At 44.6% G+C, this 21,773-nt stretch overlaps 2 protein-coding genes across 2 annotated transcripts in view; both read right to left on the bottom strand.

Annotated features, from left to right (window-relative positions):
- arhgef17 (Rho guanine nucleotide exchange factor (GEF) 17) overlaps nucleotides 1-12,214 on the bottom strand; it is a gene marked incomplete at its 3' end in the record, with an annotated part of 58,328 nt that extends 46,114 nt beyond the window's left edge. The window contains exon 1 of the mRNA XM_083695651.1: nucleotides 6,768-12,214. Within this exon, the coding sequence (XP_083551777.1) occupies nucleotides 6,768-11,873 (5,106 nt within the window). The 5' untranslated portion in view covers nucleotides 11,874-12,214. The remainder of the gene's footprint in view (nucleotides 1-6,767) is intronic.
- A 2,471-nt stretch (nucleotides 12,215-14,685) lies between these two features.
- Nucleotides 14,686-20,936, bottom strand: p2ry6 (pyrimidinergic receptor P2Y6). Its single transcript, XM_083694988.1, has 3 exons — nucleotides 20,679-20,936; nucleotides 17,164-17,608; nucleotides 14,686-16,891 (listed from the first exon to the last, which is right to left on the bottom strand). Exons 1-3 carry the CDS (start codon nucleotides 20,698-20,700, stop codon nucleotides 16,219-16,221), a joined length of 1,140 nt encoding a protein of 379 aa, XP_083551114.1. The 5' UTR covers nucleotides 20,701-20,936; the 3' UTR covers nucleotides 14,686-16,218.
- Between the last annotated feature and the right edge of the window lie 837 nt (nucleotides 20,937-21,773).

Here is a 21,773-nt window from a genome sequence, read left to right as displayed (position 1 = left end):
TGAGACAATAACACACACATGCTCACACACACGCACACATAGCACACATAGCACAGGGCATAGTTTAGGACTGGATACACACATGCACAAAATGTGTGTGTGATTTAACTGCTCTGATATGAAAGGGGAGATGGCTAAATGTAAGGATGGGTCTTTGTATTACAGACAGCTTTAAACTCTGTTAGACTATGAGTCAGAAGTGAACTACAGGACACTTTACTGTACTTTACTACAACACAGACAACCACAGGGTATAGAGCTAAGCACAGATATTCAACCTCACTGAGCGAGGAGACCAGGGGTGTGTCCGAGTCATGAGAACACACACACACACACACACACACACACACACACACACACACACACACACACACACACACACACACACACACACACACACGACAGCTCTGCTATAAAGTACTGTTTCAGAGTCTTCCCTTACAGAAGCAAACTGCTCTGTAATTTACCAGGGTGGATCCAACGTAACGAGATCTGAAACAGAGAAAAGAGAGAGGGAAAAAGAGAGAGAGGGGGGGAGGGGGGGGCTTACTTGGACTGGGAAAGATGGGAGAAAATGTTGCAAGAGAAAGAGAAAACACAGAAGTAACAGATTATTAATAGACGCTAAGTCCAGTCAACTAAATTAGGTGGTCTACGCTATGTCATAAAAGTGTGTTCATTTTCCCAGAAGAGAAGGGGATGGAGGGCTAAATTATTTGAAAGTGCTGTAGAGGAAGTGGACAACACTTGGGGAACTGGGGTTTTCTCGATGTTCTGCGGATATATGCCCCCGGCCAGCATACAACATTCCTGACACACTGGACACTCTCTTCATCCATCCCCCTCTTTCTTTTTGGCATTGTTTCAATTGGCCCTGAGCACTTTATTAAGAACACCTGTAGACCTTCTCATGGTGGAGGTGGTGTAATGGTGTGGGGAATGTTTTCTTGGCACACTTTGGGCCTGTTAATACCAATCAATCATCACTTGAATGCCACAGCCTATTTGAATGTTGTTGCTGACCATGGGCATCCCTTCATGGCCACAATTTACCCATCTTCTAATGGCTACTTCCAGCATGATAATGCACCATGTCAGAAAGCAAAAGTTGTCTCAAACTGGTTTCATGAACATGATAATGAGTTCAGTGTTCTTCAGTGGCCTTCCCAGTCACCGGATCTGAATCCAATAGAACACCTTTGTGATTTGGTAGAACGGGAGATTCACAGCTTGAAAGTGCACCTGAAAAATCTGCAGGAATTGCGTGATGCAACATGTCATCATGGACCAGAATCTCAAAGGAATGTTTCCAACATCTTGTGTAATCAATGCCACAAAGAACTGAGGCTGTTTTGAAAGCAAAGGGAGGCCCTACACAGTATTAGTATAGTGTTTCTATTAAAGTGTTTGGTGAGTGTATATAGCCATTGATTCTTGAAGAATATATCTTAGAAATGCCCTATGAGTTTACTACAACTGTCTTACCCCATATATATAAACATTCTTTCTGCTTTTGGCTCTATACTCCAAAAGTATGGATCTTAAATCAAACAATTACTATGAGGTTAAAATAGAGATTCTCAGCTTTTATTTGATAGTATTTGTGTACATATTGGTTTCACCATTTAGAAATGATAGCACTTTTTATACATAGTCCCCCAATTTCAGGGCACTAAAAGTAGTGGGATAATTGGCTTGACAGGTGTTTCTTCAATTGGCTTGACAGGCGTGTTCCATCACATCATTTGTGCAGGCATAAGAGAGCTGTCAATGTCTAGTACTGATGCTAGGCATTGCGTTTGCCTTTGGAGTCTGCCTATGAGGAACAAAGAGGTGTCAATGAAAATCCTAAACATAGCCAAAACCCTAGGCTTGCCAAAATCAACAGTTTGGAACATTATTAAAAAGAAAAAAAAAGCAACTGGAAAGGATTTGAAAATGATCTGCCCAAGATCTGTGAAACATGGTGGAGGGGGTGTTATGGTTTGGGCATGTATAGCTGCCAGTAGAATGGGCTAGATTTTCTCAATTAACTGCTGACATCAGCAGCAGAATGTAGTCTTAGGTGGATAGAAACATCTTGTCTGCTCAAGTACATGCAAACACCTCCAAATTCATTGGATGGCACTTCATCATACAGTAAGGCAATGACCCAAAACATATTGCCATAGCAACTAGGGAGTTTTTTCAGGGCCAAACATGTTCTTGACTGGTCAAGTCAATCATAATATTTAAAAATAACTGAATATGCATTTCATTTCCTGATAAGATTTTAGGCATAAAGACCTCAAAACAAACTACAACTGAAGATGGCTGCAGCACAGGCCTGACAGAGCATCACCAGAGAATGTACCCAGCGTCTGGTGGGGTCAATGGGTAGCAGACTTCAGGCAGTTATTACATGCAAAGGATTGTCGACCAAACACTAAACTTGAGTGCTTAATTTGGACATCATATCAATCTGCCCCATTACTCTTGGTGAAATGAGGGGACTATGACTAAAGTGTTGTCATTTCTAAATGGCATGTACCAATATGTACACAAATACTATCAAATAAAAGCTGAGAATGGATACTTCTTTGATTTCAAATCCACACTTTTGGTGTATAGAGCCAAAAAGCAGCTTCACTGTCCCATTACTTACGCAAGGGCACTGTATATGTGTGTGTGTGTGTGTGTGTGTGTGTGTGTGTGTGTGTGTGTGTGTGTGTATTTAGTGGACAGGAAACAGAGAGGATGTTCTCCTCTATGCTCTACTCTCCTGAGGCCAGCAAAACTGAGGACAGGAAACGATGGCAACCTCCCCAACCCATTAAGTTAGATATAACTTTATATTTATATATATTATATTTATTATATATATTATATTATATTTATATTTATATTTATATATATATAACTTTATATTTCTATGTTGGCACCAAACATTCAATGTAATAACAATGCAATTAGCATTGTAACTTTGTGTCTCGGAACATGACACTCCCTTGAGTTAGAATTGTAAATCAGAGTTTGCTAATCTTAGATCAAAGAAACCCTCTCTCTTGCTGAGGTTAAGAGCATCACAGGAAAAAGTGAACAGACTATAAATGCAATGTTATCCTATGTTATTACCCAAAGGTTATACAACAACCTGTCTTATGTGTATAAAGGGGTAGTTCACCTAAATTACACATTTCCTTTTATGGATGACCTGCAAGCAATCTATTGACCCTGAGAGTCAACCATCAGAAATATGGCCTAGTAGACCAGCCCGCAGCCTAGCATGAGCTAAGTGTGTAAAACAGAGTAATGAGTAATGGAAACTAACTTATTTTTACAAAACATTTCTCTTTACTAAAACAGGAGAAAGGGAGAGCAGGGGATAAGACAGCATGTTTGAGTCCTGGTGGGTGGTCTGATAAAAATAAGTAAGTAATAAATTTGATGCTATAAACACGGTGTGCTCTTAGTCTTAATCCACACAGGGCTTAGTGTAACTTTTCAGCACAGACCCTTCTTTCTTTTCATTCTCCCTCCATTTATTGCTCTACCCCCCTCTCTGCCCTCTCCCCTTTTAACCCTCTATTAAAATGAATAAACTGTCTCTTTCTCCTTCTGACAGTCTCCCTGTTGTCCTGTCCCAGCATTCTTGTGCTGTTCCTAAAAGCACTAATGTTTTAGTGCTCTGTGCACCTTTCTTAGAATCAGCACCTTTCAAAGGAGCAAAGAGAGAGAGAAGTAATGAGACAGGAAAGGAGGAAAGCGGGGTCTGATATGGACACACACACACACACACACACACACACACACACACACACACACACACACACACACACACACACACACACACACACACACACACACACACACACACACACACACACACACACACACACACACGCAGGTGTCAACCCACTTGCATTAGTTGTCTGGTGTTTTGAATGGCAGATGCACATCCATATAAAGCTTTATATTGGATGCACACTTATAATGATATGAGGATATAACTGATAAATTGAACGGCTTTGTACAAACACTTTACCTTAAGGCCATGAGTGCATTCTAGAGCGCTGATGATAAGCATGCACGCGCATGCACACACACCTCTGGAGTTTCTTTTGGGGAGTTCAAGGCCATTATGCAACAGAACATGGGAAGATAGGCCACATTCCTGCAGCCTGGTTAAGTGAAAACAACTCAGACAGTAGGGGCTCACTCACACACACGTACATCCACTCACACCCTTTTTCTGCCCTCTCCCTCTCTCTCACTAATCCCACCTTCCCCTTCTCTGCATCACTTCCCTCTCCCTTTCCCTCTTGTCTCCTCTCCTCTCTCCCACTCATCCAACTCTATCCTGATCCCTTTATTTTTGGTCCTAACTTTCTTTTCCTCTATTCTTTTTCTTTAACCATCTTTCTCCGCTCCCCTCCTCCCCAGTTTATCTCCTCTTCCCCTGCCTTCTCTCTCCCTTTTCTTGTTCTCTCTGTTCTTGTACCTGATATCTGGCTCAATTTAATTTCATGGAGCCTGAAGGAATGACCTCATCTCCCTGCAATGTTCCTGAGAGAGAGAGAGAACAAAATAAATAAAAAATTAGATAGCACAAGTAGGAATCTAGGAGAAAGAAAGAGACAAAAAAGAGAAGCAGCATGACGGAATCTGTGGAAAAAATGCTACATAATGACTCCATACTGCAGCACAGCACAACAGAGAGAGTGATAGGGTCGAGGGGAGAGGGAGGGGAGGGGGAGAACGAGAGAGAGAAACAGAGAGAGAGAAGGGGAGGGAGAGGGAGGGAGTTGACTTTCTTTGGTGCAGCGCAGGATCTTGCTTTGTAGGCAAGTGGGCTGCAATCCAGTCTCCAGAAAAGGAAAAAAAAAACTCCCTCTCTCTTTCTCTACTTGCACAGGACTTGTCTGCACTGCATTTCCATTTGGCATCAATTCTTCAACATTAAAATCCACAAAAGCTGCCTCCCCCTCCCCCCACCGGAACGTCAAGGCATTTCATGAGAGTTGGCACATTGCTGGACATTCTGACTTGGAACACTGCTCCAATATCTCCCAGACAAGCACAGAGCACACACACACACACACACACACACACACACACACACACACACACACACACACACACACACACACACACACACACACACACACACACACACACACACACACACACACACACACACACACACCAGCAGCAGCACTGGATATCGTCAAACACATCAGTAACCACAACAACTTCCTGTTTCTTTAAACCCATTTCCTGTCTGTAAACGATCAATCTCAGTTGGACTGTCACAGTCATGAGAAAGAGTGTGTGAGAGAGAGAGAGAGAGAGAAAGAGAGAGGAAGATAGAAAGAGACTTAAACTAAATTAATGGTGAGCATGATTGGATGATTGTAAGAGAGGTTCATTATAATGGTAATTAGGGAAAATGGTAATAAAGACGCACCAGAGAAGACCTGACCCAAAATGCATGTGGGGATGTGTTTGTGTGTATGTATTTGTCCCTCTCTGCATTAATGTGTGTGTGTGTGTGTGTGTTGGCCAAAGTAGGAACATTATTGGGACATGTAACAAACAAATATACCACCACGTCTCTAGCCCTACATCCACACCAGAATTAATCCTGCATACTCTGTCAGCACCCCACTATTACAGCAGCTCTGGGCCCACATGTTGAGGCCATTGTTCAAGTATAACAAAAACACACACACACACACACACACACACACACACACACACACACACACACACACACACACACACACACACACACACACACACACACACACACACACACACACACACACACACACACACACAATACAGTCATACAATGGAAAAGATAAACTGAGTAAAGCAGAACATTGTCCTGGCTATTAGCGACAGGCACTAGTCCAGACGCTAATGCGTTCTGTCTGACATTTGTTTAATGTTGGTTTTAGCGCAGTCTGTTTGTTTAACATTTGGATTACTCTGTCTGATGTTTGCTTTAATGTTTCTGTTAACAAATGCACTGTGAGATTAACCATCTCAAAGTATAGTCATAGCATTTAAGACATGTACGAGTGTGTGTGTGTGTGTGTGTGTGTGTGTGTGTGTGTGTGTGTGTGTGTGTGTGTGTGTGTGTGTCCAAACATCATCAGGTGGCCACTCTTCTGTAGAGCTTTAGTTAAGAGTGTCTCATGTCAATAACATTTGACATTCTCAATAGAATGTAGTTTCCATGAAATTGCAGAAAACATGCCACCCATTTCAGGTGCCAAAGGTCTCTAAGCAATGTCACTGGACAATATCAGAACATCACATCATGTGTGACCCAAAGTGGAAGAGGCATAATTCAATAACACACATCAATAACACAAAAACAAATGGGAAAGACAGAACTGATGTTTTCTCAACATGATTTAAGAAAGTGCCCCTCCTACAACACATCATTACAACAAGCGTATGGGTCGTAAAATGCATGTCAGAACAGCACCACATAACTATACAGTATATCAAAACCACAATCAAACTTAACTGTCTCTGTATAAACTATCCAATGGAACCGCATTTCAGATCACCTAACCAAGTGCTTCAGCACATAAAAAAGAATACACCAACAGACAAAGACAAAAACATACAAACACGCATGCGTGCGCACACAGGCACACACAGGCACACACACACACACACACACACACACACACACACACACACACACACACACACACACACACGCACACACACGCACACACACACACACACACAGCGCAGGTCTCACTCACCACTCTGGGCTTGGTTTTCTGTGGGGCTGGTGTGGTCGACTCCTCACTGCTCTTCCTCTGTAGTCTGGGCTCCTTAGCTCCGGTCGGGGTGGTGGGACTGGAATTGGACCCATCTGGTGCTGAAACTGACACCCCAGCACAATCCCCCATCCCAGGGCCAGACCCAGTAGTGTCTCCCTCCCCTGGGGAATTGAGAGTCAGGATATACTGCTTCGTAACATCCTCCAGGGAAGGGGCCTCCTCTCCGGGAGGTTTACCCAGGATTGCAGGCTCTGGGGCAGGTAGGAGGGTCGATAGACCTCCCTGAGGAGGCTGGGGGTGTGAGGGTGGGGAGATGGGAATAAAAGTGGCTGGTTCGCTGACATGGCGTACATGCTTGGATCTGGCTTTGGGTTTGGGGGGATGGGGAGGGGGTAGAGGGGGGGTGAGGTCAGTCTGGTCTTGATCCTGGTCCTCCTCTAGACCCTGATCCCCTGGTTCTGAAAGTTCTTGGTTGTCTGAGTGAATCTGAGCTACCCGATTTGGGCGTTTTCTTGAGGTCCGTCTGCCCATTCTTGGAGACAGAACCTCTGCTAGCTTGGGGTCAAAGCTGAATGGCTCCACTCCCCCTCCATCCACTGCATCACAATGGAGTTGGGAAGGCAGGGAGCATTCTGACTGGGAGCGAGGTTTCCCTACTTCGCTGTGGTTTCCATGATGATAATGATGCAATGGCCTTCGCCGTTCCTCCCCAAGTTCCCACAGCTGATCTCTCTGTTCACTCAGGATTGGCTCGCTGCTAGAGGGCGGGATCTGCCCAGGCTGGTCCAGCTCGCTGATTGGTTCATTGGGATGATGCTGCCCTTTAAACTCAGGGTTGTCGTGGGAGAGCAAGGGGGCGTCGCTACGACGACTGGGGTCACTGAATGACTTCTTCTTTGTTGCTCTTCCATTATTCTTTTCATCTGTCATCAGTCTGTCCATCGCTCCTGGCTCAGACACTATACTTCGGATCACCCCACTGTAGTCACGGATACTGCCATTATCACGGAGACCGTCGTCACGGAGACCCACATCGCTGCACACTGATAGGTCACTGGCCGCACTACCTGTGCATTCTGATAAGTTGGCTGCCGAGGAGGAGTCTGGGACAATTGCTCCTCCAATTCCTACTCCTCCTTTAGAGGAAAGAGAAAGAGAGCCCAAAAGGTTACTATCCATAGAGGAGAAACTGTTATTCCCCTCTTCTGCCTCTGAGCAGCGGCGGTGAGGCATAGGATCACTAAGTGAACGGTAAACAGTAGAATCTCCATTCCCATTTGTCGACTCCCCATTACTGCCATTACTGGAGTCTGAGCCGGTGTTACCGGCTGAGGAGAACTTACGGCGGCGGCGGATAGCACTGGGGGTAGGAGGGGCTTCAACTGCAATTGTGGCCCCCTGGGATATGCTGGTCCTCCCACTTGTGTTGTTGTTGTTGATAATGCTAATAGTTTCTGTTATTGTAGCAATAATTTCAGACTCTGTCCTGTGAGTGGGAACGACAGAAGAGAGGGAAGACGGGAGATGGGGTTTCTGTTCTTGTTTCTCTCTTGCTCCCTCAATTAAGGCAGAGCCTTCCTCCTCGTGAAGAGCAGACTGCTTCCAAACGGTCAAAGGTTGACCAAGCACATCTCTGCCTAGCATTGATCCCAAACTCATCTCTGTTGACCCCACAAATGACCTTTCTGGGTCACTCGGCCCTGTCTCTGGTTCTGTGACGATCCCCTCATCCGTTAAACTCGACTCATGACCTGACAGCTCATCAACAGACCTGTCATAAAACACATTCTCCTCTGAATCACCCTTCTGTAAGCACTTCTCTCTCTCCATGCTCTCTTTGTCCCTCTCTCTCTTCTCCGATAGGGAAGCAGTTGCACCATCAACCTCAATCTCTCCATCTCTCCTCTCCCCATCTTTCACTTCTCCTTCCACTCCAACTCGTTTCTCATCCCTCTCCTTTTTTCTTTTGAAACATTCATCCTCCCTACCATCTGTCCCTAGTACATCATCATCTTCATCATCATCACCCTCGCGAGCGCTCATCTGGCAGATGTCTCTGATTACCTGTCTAGCCTCCTGAACATACCTGTCCTGCAGTGTAGTAGGAATCACTTCCTCATACCCATAATTCCCTGCTCTTCCTACTCTGCATTCCCCCCCATCACTCTCCACTTCTCTATCTGACATTGATCCCCTCCCTCGTTCCCTCTCACTGTCTCCTTCTCCATCCAGGTCTAGACGTTGTTCAGAAGAGCTCCTCTTCGCTGTGGTGCTGGCTGAATTTCTACGCCCTACAGGCTTGTCTGAGTAAGTGAATGATTTGGCACGTCGGAGAGTTGCAGTGAGGTCCTTCAGCGAGGGCCTAAGTCCAGGCTGGAGGGTTCCATGACCTCTTGACCCCATCCTGTACACCGATGTTGACCCCTCAGTAACCCCTGTCCCCACCCCAGTCTTCCGAACCCTGAGCTCTGATAGGTCTGTTTTCAGGAAGCTGAGGAGAGTCATGGTTTCTGAGGCAATATCCGGGTTGGACATGGACATCCTGTTTCTGTCTTTATCACCAGCTACACCACCACTAAACGATTGTTGAAACATTGCGGTTTCCCTGGTGACCCCCCCAGCTCCATCTACATTCCCTGTGGGTAGTGGGGGGGGAGGGGTGACAGAAGATAGAAGGCAAGGGCGAACCCTAACAGGGCTACGGGAGAAGTTATCCCCATGTCCAAAGCTTGGGGAGCGGTACATGGTGAAATTGCCATGGTAGGTTTTACTTAACATTGAGGATGATGCAGTGGCAGCTCTATTAGCATTAGAGCTAGCTCCCCCAATAGTTTTTAGAGTATTAGCATTAGCCGTTCTGTTAGGATAGCTAGCCTGATCCTGCTCCTTGAGTGTCTCTGTACTTGAGTATCTGCTGCTGCTCTGTGAACCGCCAGGACTCGAGATAAAGGACGAGATGTTGACCTTTGACACCCGCGATACCCCTGGAAGGGATGTAGCTACTGGTGATGACGTAACAGCCCCGTCTAAGGTTGTGTAGTGGCGCCTGTAACCTTCTAGTGCTCGACTCTGCACCACCGCTGGCCGGGTTCTGGAGCCTTCTGGTTCTCTTAAGCGGTTCCGGATGCTGGATTGTTCTCCAGCTGTGGCAGTGTTCTGTTGATGGTGCCTCTCCAGGTGTTCCATTATCACACCTGTGTGTTCGTCACTGTTACTGTCTTCCGATTCTCCATCATCTCGACTAGTTGCTAAGGAAGCACCACTATTCTTTTTCTTCTTCCTCAGAGAGCGTCGCCTCACTGTGTCTCGAATGGGCGGTCCTAGAGAGGCAGGGCTGTCCTCCTCACTGCCTGAAGACCTACCCAGGACCTTACCACCACACCAGCCATTCTTACTGCGAGAGAAATAACCTCCCCGCTCTGTTCCTCTTTCTCCTCCTCTGAATGAGGGAGCACTGCTCCTGCCTACTCCTCCTCTTGTATATTCCTCCTCTTCGTCTCCTGAGCTGAACCTCCACCGGGCACTGATGGCTGTTTTTACTGTGGCTCTATCAGAGGAGGAACCTACTGTAGAGGAGGCTGTAGCTGTAGAGGAGGGGGCTACTGGTCTTGAGGAGCTATGTGAGGAATGTAAACTATCCCTGAGCAGCCTGGCCCCCTGTCTCTCTCCCTGCTCCTGGAGAGAGGAGTGCAGAGAGAAGTGGGGTGTGCGGGAGGAGGAGGGGGCAAGGCCCACCGCGCTGCTCCGAGGTGGGGGGGCAGGGGGAACAGTGATGGGAGCAGAAGGTTGAAGGTTAGAATCAGAGTTTAGACTGGCCGTCCAGGTCTCAGGGTTACCATCTCCTTCACTGCTGGGGCTGTGGGCTCTGAGTGGGTGTGAGGGTTGGGTCACCCTAAGATTACTGCTACTGCCACCAATGACCCTAGTGCTGCCTACCTGAATGCTACCACTGGATTTCTCAACCTCGATCTCATCTGAATACTGCTGGTTAGTGTGAAAGGTAGAGTCCATGCCTTTGTGTCTCCTTTCTGTCCTCCCTTTGCTCTCTGTTACCCCTCTACTCTGTCTGCTGGGGGCACCAGTGCTGCCTCTCTCTGAAAGAGAAAAGCTGGTTTCTGTGGCAGAGCTGTTGGGAGACTGCCTGTCACTTCTATCCGACAGAGAGGTGCTCTCTTTAAAACTGGCTGATTGATTGAGGTGGGCTACGGTTTTTAAATCATCTGCGTCAGAAGTAGACCTGTGCTGCTTTCTGTGCCTGTCCCCAAAAAGTTCTCTGATCTTAGTGACACTAGGCCAGTTCGTTATGTCAACGTGAGTAGTAAGATCTCCGTGGTGCGCCGTGAAATAGATCCTGTGTGACTTGCAGGCAGGAGCGCCACTGGCAAAAACATCATCCTCGGTGGTCAAAGTGTTACTACAGTTATTATCAGAAAGAGACCCGTCGATCTGGGAATAATCTCTTTTACCACAGCCGTCGGCAGATTTGCGAGAATAAATCCATTTTTGACTTTTCTCTGAATCCGATCCGGAGACAGAGTCAGTGCCCGAATAAAACTTTTGCTCCTGAACTTTACTATCAGTCAGACTATCCGCGTCAATAGCCTTTAAATATTCACTGTCCTCATGGAGTGACTTCCGCGAGGGGGACTCGTCTCCCGTGCTGGCTTTAAGCCGGGGTAAAGTAGTGCTTCTCCCGGCCACCGCACTGCCAGTGCTCGGGGTTCCGTGCGTCCGAGCTGAGTTAGTGCTGCAGAACCTCTCTGTGAGCTGACGAATGGAGGGAGAGATAGAGGAGAGAGGAGTAGAGGAGCCTTTCTTTGGCTCTGCGGTCGGGAGGCTGGCGGCGGAGATTTTGGAAACTTTTCTTGACACACTAACATTACGCGTCGCCGAGGGCTGTGCTTTCTCGGCAGCGGTCTCTGCCATAGATGGAGGGGGAAGGGCGAAGTTTGCCTCTAAATCCTTTGATTTGTGTTGTTGATCTTCCCGACTTTTGTTCACGCTCCAACTTTCTAACTTTTTGAAAGAGACGCTGCGATACACAGTAGGCCTAACATTCCTCTTCTCCTTCTCTCTTTCTGCCATTGTTCTGTCCTTTTGTTATTTCCCCCACACCCCTTTATTTCATTGATAAAGTAATCAGACACTTTTCCTTCTGCGGTGCATTGCCTATCCCCCCTGGAAACCAGCATATTACTCTTTACCACAACTGCTGGCAACCCTTTTTGAACTCAAACAAAAAGTCAAAAGTGGCCAAATTGGTTACACCTTTACTAGTGAATTAAAGACAAACAATATTAGATAGCGATGACCTGCATTCTGACCTTACAACAACTTGTTGTCCTTCCCCGAATCCCATCCATGCACGAAGAGAATTTGCTGAAACTTTTTTCACTTGTTCAACTCTGCAGCTTCTCCATCGATATTGCCACATTCCAAATGCTTTCCCATCGCTCAGTCTGGCCCTAGACGCATCATTCACTGTAATTCCAAACTGTTTGCTGTATTCCTTATTTTGACATCATTTTCCGTGACTTATGTTTTACATGCTTATGCTTGAGATAAAGCAGGGGTGGGCGGGACTACTCTAGGTATAAGGGTTGTCATCAAAGCCCCTCGGGAATGGGGAGGAAAAGCGTTTCCTTTCTGATGGGAGAAGGCAGATATTGCGGACAAACCAGAGATAATTATAGCCAAAGGTCGTGCAACTGTTAAAGTTGAAATTCAGTCCACTCAGAACTATTTTCTCTGAAGAGACAATGCTATTGTAACAATGTGTTAGGCCTCAGTGCTGACTCATAACTCAGTTATGATTGTCGTGTTTGTGAATTATGTATATACATTCATAAAACGGTTTTATTCATGCATAATGTCTCTTTTGTGGGTTTTCCCATGACTGTTTGGTCAAATTAATGTTCTCGCAAGGATATTGTGCTGTCCTTTGGGTGATGCGATGGACTGCTGATTAGAGCGCGCTCTCATGGCCGTTGCATAGAAGTGCGCCGTTGGTCCAAATAGGGTCTCTCTCTCTCTCTCTCTCTCTCTCTCTCTCTCTCTCTCTCTCTCTCTCTCTCTCTCTCTCTCTCTCTCTCTCTCTCTCTCTCTCTCTCTCTCTCTCATATCTGATTTAACCTCTTCAATGCACTCAACTGGCTATCCCAAATCCACCCTTTTAGTCCCCACCCTTTATTTACCACTTGTTTAAATCTGAAAGTATTGGATAGTGACATGGTAAATATTGAACCAAGGCTGGGCTGTTAAGAGGCAAGGTGGGTCCATTAGTCTTAATCTAAATCCTCTCCATAAGTGCATAGGAGTCAATTGGGGATTGGTCATATAGTGGCATGTGATGTGCCATGTCTAAATGGGACAACATATATAATAATATACACTCACTGAGCATTTTTATTAGGAACACCTGTACACCTTCTCATGGTGGAGGTGGTGTAATGGTGTGGGGAATGTTTTCTTGGCACACTTTGGGCCTGTTAATACCAATCAATCATCGCTTGAATGCCACAGCCTATTTGAGAATTGTTGCTGACCATGTGCATCCCTTCATGGCCACAATTTACCCATCTTCTAATGGCTACTTCCAGCATGATAATGCACCATGTCACAAAGCAAAAGTCGTCTCAAACTGGTTCATGAACATGACAATGAGTTCAGTGTTCTTCAGTGGCCTTCCCAGTCACCGGATCTGAATCCAATAGAACACCTTTGTGATTTGGTAGAACGGGAGATTCACAGCTTGAAAGTGCACCTGAAAAATCTGCAGGAATTGCGTGATGCAACATGTCATCATGGACCAGAATCTCAAAGGAATGTTTCCAACATCTTGTGGAATCAATGCCACAAAGAACTGAGGCTGTTTTGAAAGCAAAGGGAGGCCCTACACAGTATTAGTATAGTGTTCCTATTAAAGTGTTTGGTGAGTGTATATAGCCATTGATTCTTGAAGAATATATCTTAGAAATGCCCTATGAGTTTACTACAACTGTCTTACCCCATCAGAACCCCAAATATAAGCTTGTTTACTCCATTGTTTGTAAACAAATACTATATAGCTTCAAAACAGGGTTACAACTATCATTTTGATCTAATGGATGTATGAGGGGAGACAGATTTCTCACCTGACATTTATTATATTCTTATAATCAATATAGCCATACCACAATCTATTTCAATGGGTATAACCATGTCATGATTATATTTTGTTCAGTCATACACGGTTCAATGGTGTTATGATCAGTCTATAGACTCATTTATAATTTTGTGTAAAACTAGAATGACTATGCAGTAACGGTACGAATCAAGTCAGTCAGGATGGCGCCAGTTATATCTGTCTCCTGGGCTGTATCTGCTGGTTGGGACGCACTGATTTAGGTGCAAGGCTACACTGACCTATGGAGGGACACTCTTGTTATTGAACTGTGAATGTGTTGTTGTCCCTATAAAAAGTCTGCTTGAAAACACACCTTATCTGAGAGAGCTTGAGACAGAGAGAGATTGTGCACTCTGCCAGAGGAACAGGTCTCTGCGCAGACAGTAATTTTTGATCTGTAAAAAATTGTAAACTTTGGTTGGACTCCGGAATCGAACTTGTCTACTTTTATTTAAAGTATTCAAGTTGGGCGCAAGGGATTTCCTTGCACAGATGGTCAGTCCTTGCATCCATAGCTCATACTATGAATTTGAGAGTGGTTACATTTCTCTAGCCCTATCCCTTAGCTGTTAACTAAAATAAGTGGTGGGGAGACCGCTTATTTGTTTTTTGAATCCCAGATTGCCCCTTTACATGTTACATGTCCAACTTATTCATAAAGACTGATCCCTTGGTTAGGTGGATGTGTGGCTGCCAAGCAATTTAATAACCCAGTAAAGACATTCAGTGGATGCATGTACGCTTTATTGTCAACTGTCAGTAACAAGTTAATCACAACACAGGTAGTTTCAATATATTTGGTTTACTAAAGAGGATACAAAAGTAAAGGTATGGAGATGGACATGTGCATCCAATAAATACATTTATAAACATAAATGTTTACTTAATATTGATATGTAACAAAAATATAATTCTATTAATTCTATATAATTCTCTATTGTACAGTATGTTATAAAAATAAGTCTACCTCTAAAAATAATACTGATAAAGAAACATCTCTGTGTCTGTGAGCATACATCTCGCTCCAGACAGATCTATTAGTGGCATGTGCCCAGCATATACACCTTCTCTTACTTCAATGAGCCTTAAGGAAGATATAGGAAGTGTGCACAAACAGTAAGTGCAGTAAACAGTAAGCACACACACACACACACACTTCACATTCAAGATATAGTTGTGAAAATGTCACACATATTTGACTAAAACAAACCAATAAAAAAAAAAAAAACATACTCACTCACTCGCCCTGTGTACACTCATCACTATGGCCATAAAGGATTACAATGGATTATGAAATTTACCTCAATTTGAGTGCTTATGTATTTACAAGATCAATGTGAAAGATGAGATTAATGAGACCACCTACACATAATCATCAGAGGAGAGAAATCCACACTTCTGTGTTAATTGCAAAGAAAACTGTATTTTGCATTATACTTGAGGGGTCAAAAGTGTACACATGTATATTTCAATGCAAAGTAGGGCAGCTGCAGCTGCTAAGCAGAGTGCTTGACACATAAACTGTCTCCCATTTGATGGGAAGATAGGCTACATACAGGATGTAGAAAACCACCACTTTCAGGCTAAACTTAGACCCTGCCCAAAACCCTACCCCAAGTTTGCATCCTTACTTCCTCTCTGATCTGACATACAGTAACTGTATCATGAGTGCATGCATTGGTGAAAACAACATAATAGAACCCTTGCTTTCACCATTCCCTATGTTGTTAGATCAGTACATGAGGGATGATGCACTTCACAAGTATTTGAACGTAGTCTTAGAGGTAACAGGGCAGACATTTCAGTGCAATGGGATCAGTAGGGTAACACACACCACCTAGTGATAGGAAGAGGGAATAACAAGCAATGTAATCTTGAAGTTGAGGATGCATACTAAATCTCAACGAAAGGAAGACAGGTTTATATAGGTGAGTACTTCATGCATATTATTACACATACAGAGACATAAGAACACATACAGTAGCATACAGACATACAGGTCATACAGACACAAGCACACAAACATCTCAAGCACACAAACCGTAGCAAAACACATTATCTGTTCTTACATGGCCATTTTAAGCCCTCCCTACCAACTCCTAATTCAAGTCCATCCTTCATATGAGGGTCTTATAGTGGAGAAACCCTGTCGGTGGTGGCCCAGCTTAGGGTCATGGGAGATAAGGACCCTGAGTTGACCCTCAAAATGAGGGACTACAGATTGAAAAGGAGAATTTTAAGTGTTTACAGTTCTAGATGTTCCGCTCACACACTGATTCCCTTGTCTCTAAGTGTTGTGACTTTGAGAATAAGCTTTCTAGTGCTCCTACGGAACCGTGGCTGGGTAAAGTAGAACAAGATAGGATCTAGAACACTGTTCATGCTTGCGAAAGGCCTTGTGCTCTTGTAGATGATGGAGAACAGGTTCCGAGTCTCGCATGGTGCACCTGGCAGTGTACGCACCAGCAGGTACATGGTCTTGGTGATGTGGAACGGTAGGAAGCTCACAACAAACACCGTCACCACCACGATTATCATCCTCACCGCTTTGTCACGCTTCTCCCTTGCTGCTATGGAAGCACCCATGTACAACACTGGTTGACACAGGAGGCGGGCCATCCGGCAATAGCACACAACCACACCCATAAAAGGCAGCATGAAGCCGAGGCAGGTCAAGGCCATTCCGTATGGGTAGTAGTCTTTTGAATGCTCTGGTGTGCTCAGGTCGTAGCAGACCGTGCGGTTGCGTTGCATTCCGGTAGAGGCAAAGTGGAAGGTGGGGGCACAGAGAAGGGCAACCACCAGCCATACCCCCACACAGACACTCCATGCCAGCCTACACCCCCCTTGCTTGTGCCAGCTGGCCAGTGGGTGGCAGATACCAAGGTAGCGCTGGACACTGATACAGGTAAGAAACAGGATACTGCCATGGAGATTACTGTAGAGAGAAGAATCATAAATGAAGAGTAATAATGCTTTAATTAATGATGTTACTGTGGGAACAATGAGAACAGTGAGGTGGACTGATGTGCAGGTTAGTGAAATAATACCTAATTATATTATAGCCCACTAAATTATATCAGTCAAGCTATTCAAAATGCTTTCCAGAGGATAAATAGAGTAATAAAAGTACAAGACTGAAATGTTCTGATGATGTTATAATAGTGAAGGTGAAATTTGATAACAGCTATAGAATTAAATTATGATCACCTGTAGAACTGGAAGCGGACCAGTCTGCAAGCCAGCTCTCCAAAGGGCCAATAGTCACGACTGGCGTAGTTGTAGATAAGCAGAGGAAGTGACATCACATACAGGAAGTCGGCCATAGCTAGGTTGAGCATATAGATGTTGCTCCGGGTCAAGTTGGGTCGTGTCTTCCAGATTCTCAGGATTACCACTGCGTTCAGAGGAAGACCAAACAGGAAGACAACACTATACATGGCAGGAAGTAAGAAGCGTTTGAAGTCCTCCTTATAGGTGCAGCGTGGGTCAATTGACCACGTGGCATTGTTGTTGCTTGAAGGGATAAGGAGTTCCGTCGAATAGGGTTCAATGGGGCCAAATTCTGTGGAGTAAGGTACCAAGGAAAACTTTCCAGCAAAGATGGGTTCCGTGGGGAACACTTCTACAGAGGGCATGGCAACAGCTTCACATTCTGGAAGAAAGGACAGATTCAATATTGAGATAGAATACTGTACAATATAACTTAACATCACACATGGGGAAAGTCACTTGGTCATTGTGCTAACAAGCAACAATATGATGAGTGAGAGGATGGAGAGGAGATGGGAGGAGAGGAGAGGGATAAGATTGGATCTGTCATCTGCTGAATTGAATGATCCTGGAGCTCAGGAACTCTATGGGGACAATGCTCATTTCAAAACCCTGAGAGAATCCTACTAGTTTACAAACTCCCTAGAGAAAATGTGTGTGTGTGTTCCTGTGTATCTCCATCCTCTCCTACAACATGCTATCCCCACCACAGAGAGTTGTGGAGCACAACAACATGCTATCCCCACCAGAGAGCGTAGTGGAGCACAAGAACATGCTATCCCCACCAGAGAGCGTAGTGGAGCACAACAACATGCTATCCCCACCAGAGAGCGTAGTGGAGCACAACAACATAGCTTTGCAGGACCGAAACATGTTGAGTGCCGTCTAGTTGTCTGCCGCCCACCACTATCCCACTCTGTCTGGAAGAGGTTACATCATCTACATCTAAATGTTGTTCTTCCCCCTCGCCACTACCATCATCATCATCATCATCATCATGTCATGTCATGCCTGTGTGTCCTCAGAAGCATGGGGGTGACTGATTGCCAAGTAAAGTAAATCAATCTCAGACTCTGATTAGTCTGTCTGAAGAGTGACTTGTGATTTCACAACGCTCTACCTCAGTGTGTGTTTGTGTGGCACTCACCGAGCTGTCTTGCCTGAACAGTGACGCATGATTTCACAACTCATGGTTGCTTGGGGGGGGGGGGGTAGAGAATAGGGAGTGCCAATATGCTGAAGACCATTTAGTCTCACTATGCATGTGTGAACGAGTGAGAGGAAGAAAAAAAAACTATTTCTGAGGTGGAAAAGACAAACAGAAGCTTTTCACAACCTATGCATCCCACGATGTGAAAACACCCATCTATCCCAGGATAGACAGGCTCTATTTGCAAATATTAGGCCTTTCTCTGTGTGTGCTTCAGCATCTGTCAGTGTGTGCGTGTGTGTGTGTGTGGGTATACTTATCATCAGCACTCTAAATTGCTCTCATGGCTTTAGTGTGAAGTGTTTGTACAAAGCTGCTCGATTTATCAGTTATATCATCATATCATTATAAGTGTGCATCCAATATAAAGCTTTTATGGGTGTGCATCTGTCACTCAAAACACCAGACAACTAATTCCATATTGTGTGTGTGTGTGTTTGTGTAAATATGTGGGTGTGTTTGTCTGCTCCAGTAAACCCGTAGCAGGCAAACAGGTGCGAGCTCATGCACGGCAGGGCAGAGAGAGAGACACATCCCCACATGTGTGCGTGCAAGCCAAGGGGTCCACTTAGTGCCAGAGGCTTATTTATAAACTCCACTATCATGTGACTCTAACTGGAGACATATCAGATATGGAAGATGTCAATATTGAACAGCTGACACACAACAGCCCTATCGCTCTCCTGCACACACTCTCCATTCCTATCTAGTTTCCTTGCTTGCTTAATATATGCCATTTAGCTGACACTTTTATCCAAAGCGACTTACATTGCAGTGAGTGCAAACATTTTTCTGTATATATCCCAGCGGGACCATATATATATCCTTCTGTCTGGACAGACCTAGCTCGTGGGCCATAAAGAAAAGGAAGGAGCCTGTTGATTTCAGGAAGTGGGTGTAAATATGATTATGGTTTCTGCTTTTTCACTTTTTACTTTATAGATACAGGCCTAGCAAAACATTCCTATAGTTTACCAATATCTTTCTCTGATGGCTATTCTACCAAAATCTACGGGCTCCTGGCTGATAGGTATGCCCTAAAGATCCCTCTTTCTAACACTGTCCACAGGTTTATAGTTTTGTCATTCACTGTGGTAGGCATTGTCATGGTTTGGTAAGAAAAAGAAGAAGTGAATGTGTGTCAGTAAATTACAGTGTTACATATGGTAATGGTTGGCATTTGCCTACATAGCGCTTTCACAAGGTCTCAAAGCACCTTATACTGATGGTGGAGGGGGTGACTTAGTTAAGTATCGAGGAAGAGACTTGACTTTATACCTCTCTTCGACCAGGAAAGAGACAGTGAACCTAGAATACAACCAGTTTTCTTCTCTTCTTTGTCCCTCTTACCCCTCTGCCCATTGTTTGTGCCAACAGAACACTAATCTGGTCCCTGCCAGCCAGTGAAAACATCCACAGAAGCCTTACTAATGTCTAACGGAAGGGAATCCTTACTGAAAACATCAGAACTGTTCCATTGGAGTTTTCTGTAAATACAAGCAGAGTAATGCTTTCCCATCACATAAATGAATGCACAAACACAATAATACCCTATTCATACTACTGAGCTGAACCACGCTGAACTGAGCTGAGCTGTACTGTGCTGGCCTGGGTATGCATCTACTATAGGTGCTCTAACAGTGTTAGATATCCAGCCAGTACCACTTACTGATAGAGAAGGGTTGGGTAGGCTGATAGAGAAGGGTTGGGTAGGCTCATGATCCAAATCTAACACTCTATCCACCGTTGTGAGTGCATAACATTATGAGTACATTGACTGCACTGCCCAAAGCCATGTATAACACAGTATTTGTAAATATAAATTATTCAGAGTTAGTTACTAAATATATATTTATGAATCTAATCAACACATTGTAGATGTAGGGTAAACTAGAGCAACAGAATGTCTGATTTTACCAACTCATGCAGAATAACTTCTTATTTGCAGGCTGCAGCGCAGCAGGCCTAGTCGATGTGCATATCTGGAGTGCAATGGTCGTACAATTAAGAAATAGACAGGATTACGTAACTTATTTTTGTTAACTTCAAAAGTAACAACAACGTATTTAGATGCAGTATGCATTTGTGACGACGGGTTTGGAGAGGGTATTGACACTGTTGAAGGCTGGCACAGAAAGAATAATGCACTCCATCCAAAAACATAGGAGAACCATGCCATGGTACAAATTAGGTCACTGTCTATTTGAGTCACCTCAATATAAAGTGAGATTGAAGCACTTACCTCCACTACTGCTACAAAACATCAACTTTTCTCTATCGCTGGCACACTGTCAACAAGTTGCGATCCTGTACGCAGGTGCCTCCCAACCTCGTGTATCGAGTAGTGACAAAGAACTGCCTAAACATAAACGTAGTTTAAATGGAGACAAATATAATCAGGCTCATTATCCTGCATACAATCCTACTTATTTTACACCTATTTTTCGGCATCAGAGCACATGATATTGCACCCCTCTCATGTTCTGCTTTCCTGCACCTCCGCGTTCATATGGTCCCCCCGTATCAAATGTATGCTCCTGTGGACGCGCACAGACTGGCTCATACACCGCCCCCGGTTTTGTTGAGTTTGAGAGATTGCGCGTGTGGAATGAAGAGGGCGCGCGCCTTTTAGGGTACCAAAACTGTCTATCAAAATATTCAAAACAATGATGATGGATGAGGTTCGTCGTGGACACTGATATAAAGCGGGGCTTTTACACAAGTTACAACCTCTGCTTTTATTGCACTTTTATTTGATCTGTCAATACTGCACCCTGCCTCCTGTTCAGGATCCGGCCGCCTTCAAAAAATTGTCCTCAATTGAAATATGGCTTATGACATTCTATTCTGGTTCAGGCTAACTGTTGGAAGCGTTAGGTGTTAAAAAGAGAACTTTGATACCACATCAGATGACTGCCAACCTCGATGAGACCGACCTGGTTCGTAAAGCCTCATAACACGTTAAGTTAATTCTAATACCTCTAGGGGCATAGGGTTCTTGGAATGAAACATCCAATGAAATTGCGAGCACATTCTCCCATTGCTCCGTCCAATTCAATCCAAGCCAGAATGGCTAATCTAAAATTCTCCAGAACTCCAAAAAAGGTGTGAGAATAACGTGATTTGGAGGTATAAACTATGCGAGATTACTGCATATACTGTATGTTACAATCAATGGCCACAAACGAAGAACAAGTCTGTGGATGCGTTCGAACTACCCTCCTGAATTTAAGGAACCTTCCTTCCTCACTAGTTGACCTGGAGGTTACTGACCGGCAGCCATAATAAGGACCGTTTGAATCGTACAAGGCATAAAGGAAAGGAGCTTCGAACGTCC

Source organism: Argentina silus (assembly GCF_951799395.1).
Source record: "Argentina silus genome assembly, chromosome: X".
Lineage (NCBI taxonomy): Eukaryota > Metazoa > Chordata > Actinopteri > Argentiniformes > Argentinidae > Argentina > Argentina silus.
This window is presented reverse-complemented; position numbering and strand designations above follow the sequence as displayed.

Excerpts from the sequence above, each read along its gene's own strand:
- p2ry6 (XM_083694988.1), bottom strand. The coding sequence starts at position 20,700 with ATGTTTTGTAGCAGTAGTGGAG. Across the intron at positions 17,609-20,678 it reads GTTTTGTAGCAGTAGTGGAG|AATGTGAAGCTGTTGCCATG; the intron begins GTAAGTGCTTCA and ends CCTTTCTTCCAG. Across the intron at positions 16,892-17,163 it reads GTCCGCTTCCAGTTCTACAG|TAATCTCCATGGCAGTATCC; the intron begins GTGATCATAATT and ends TTCTCTCTACAG.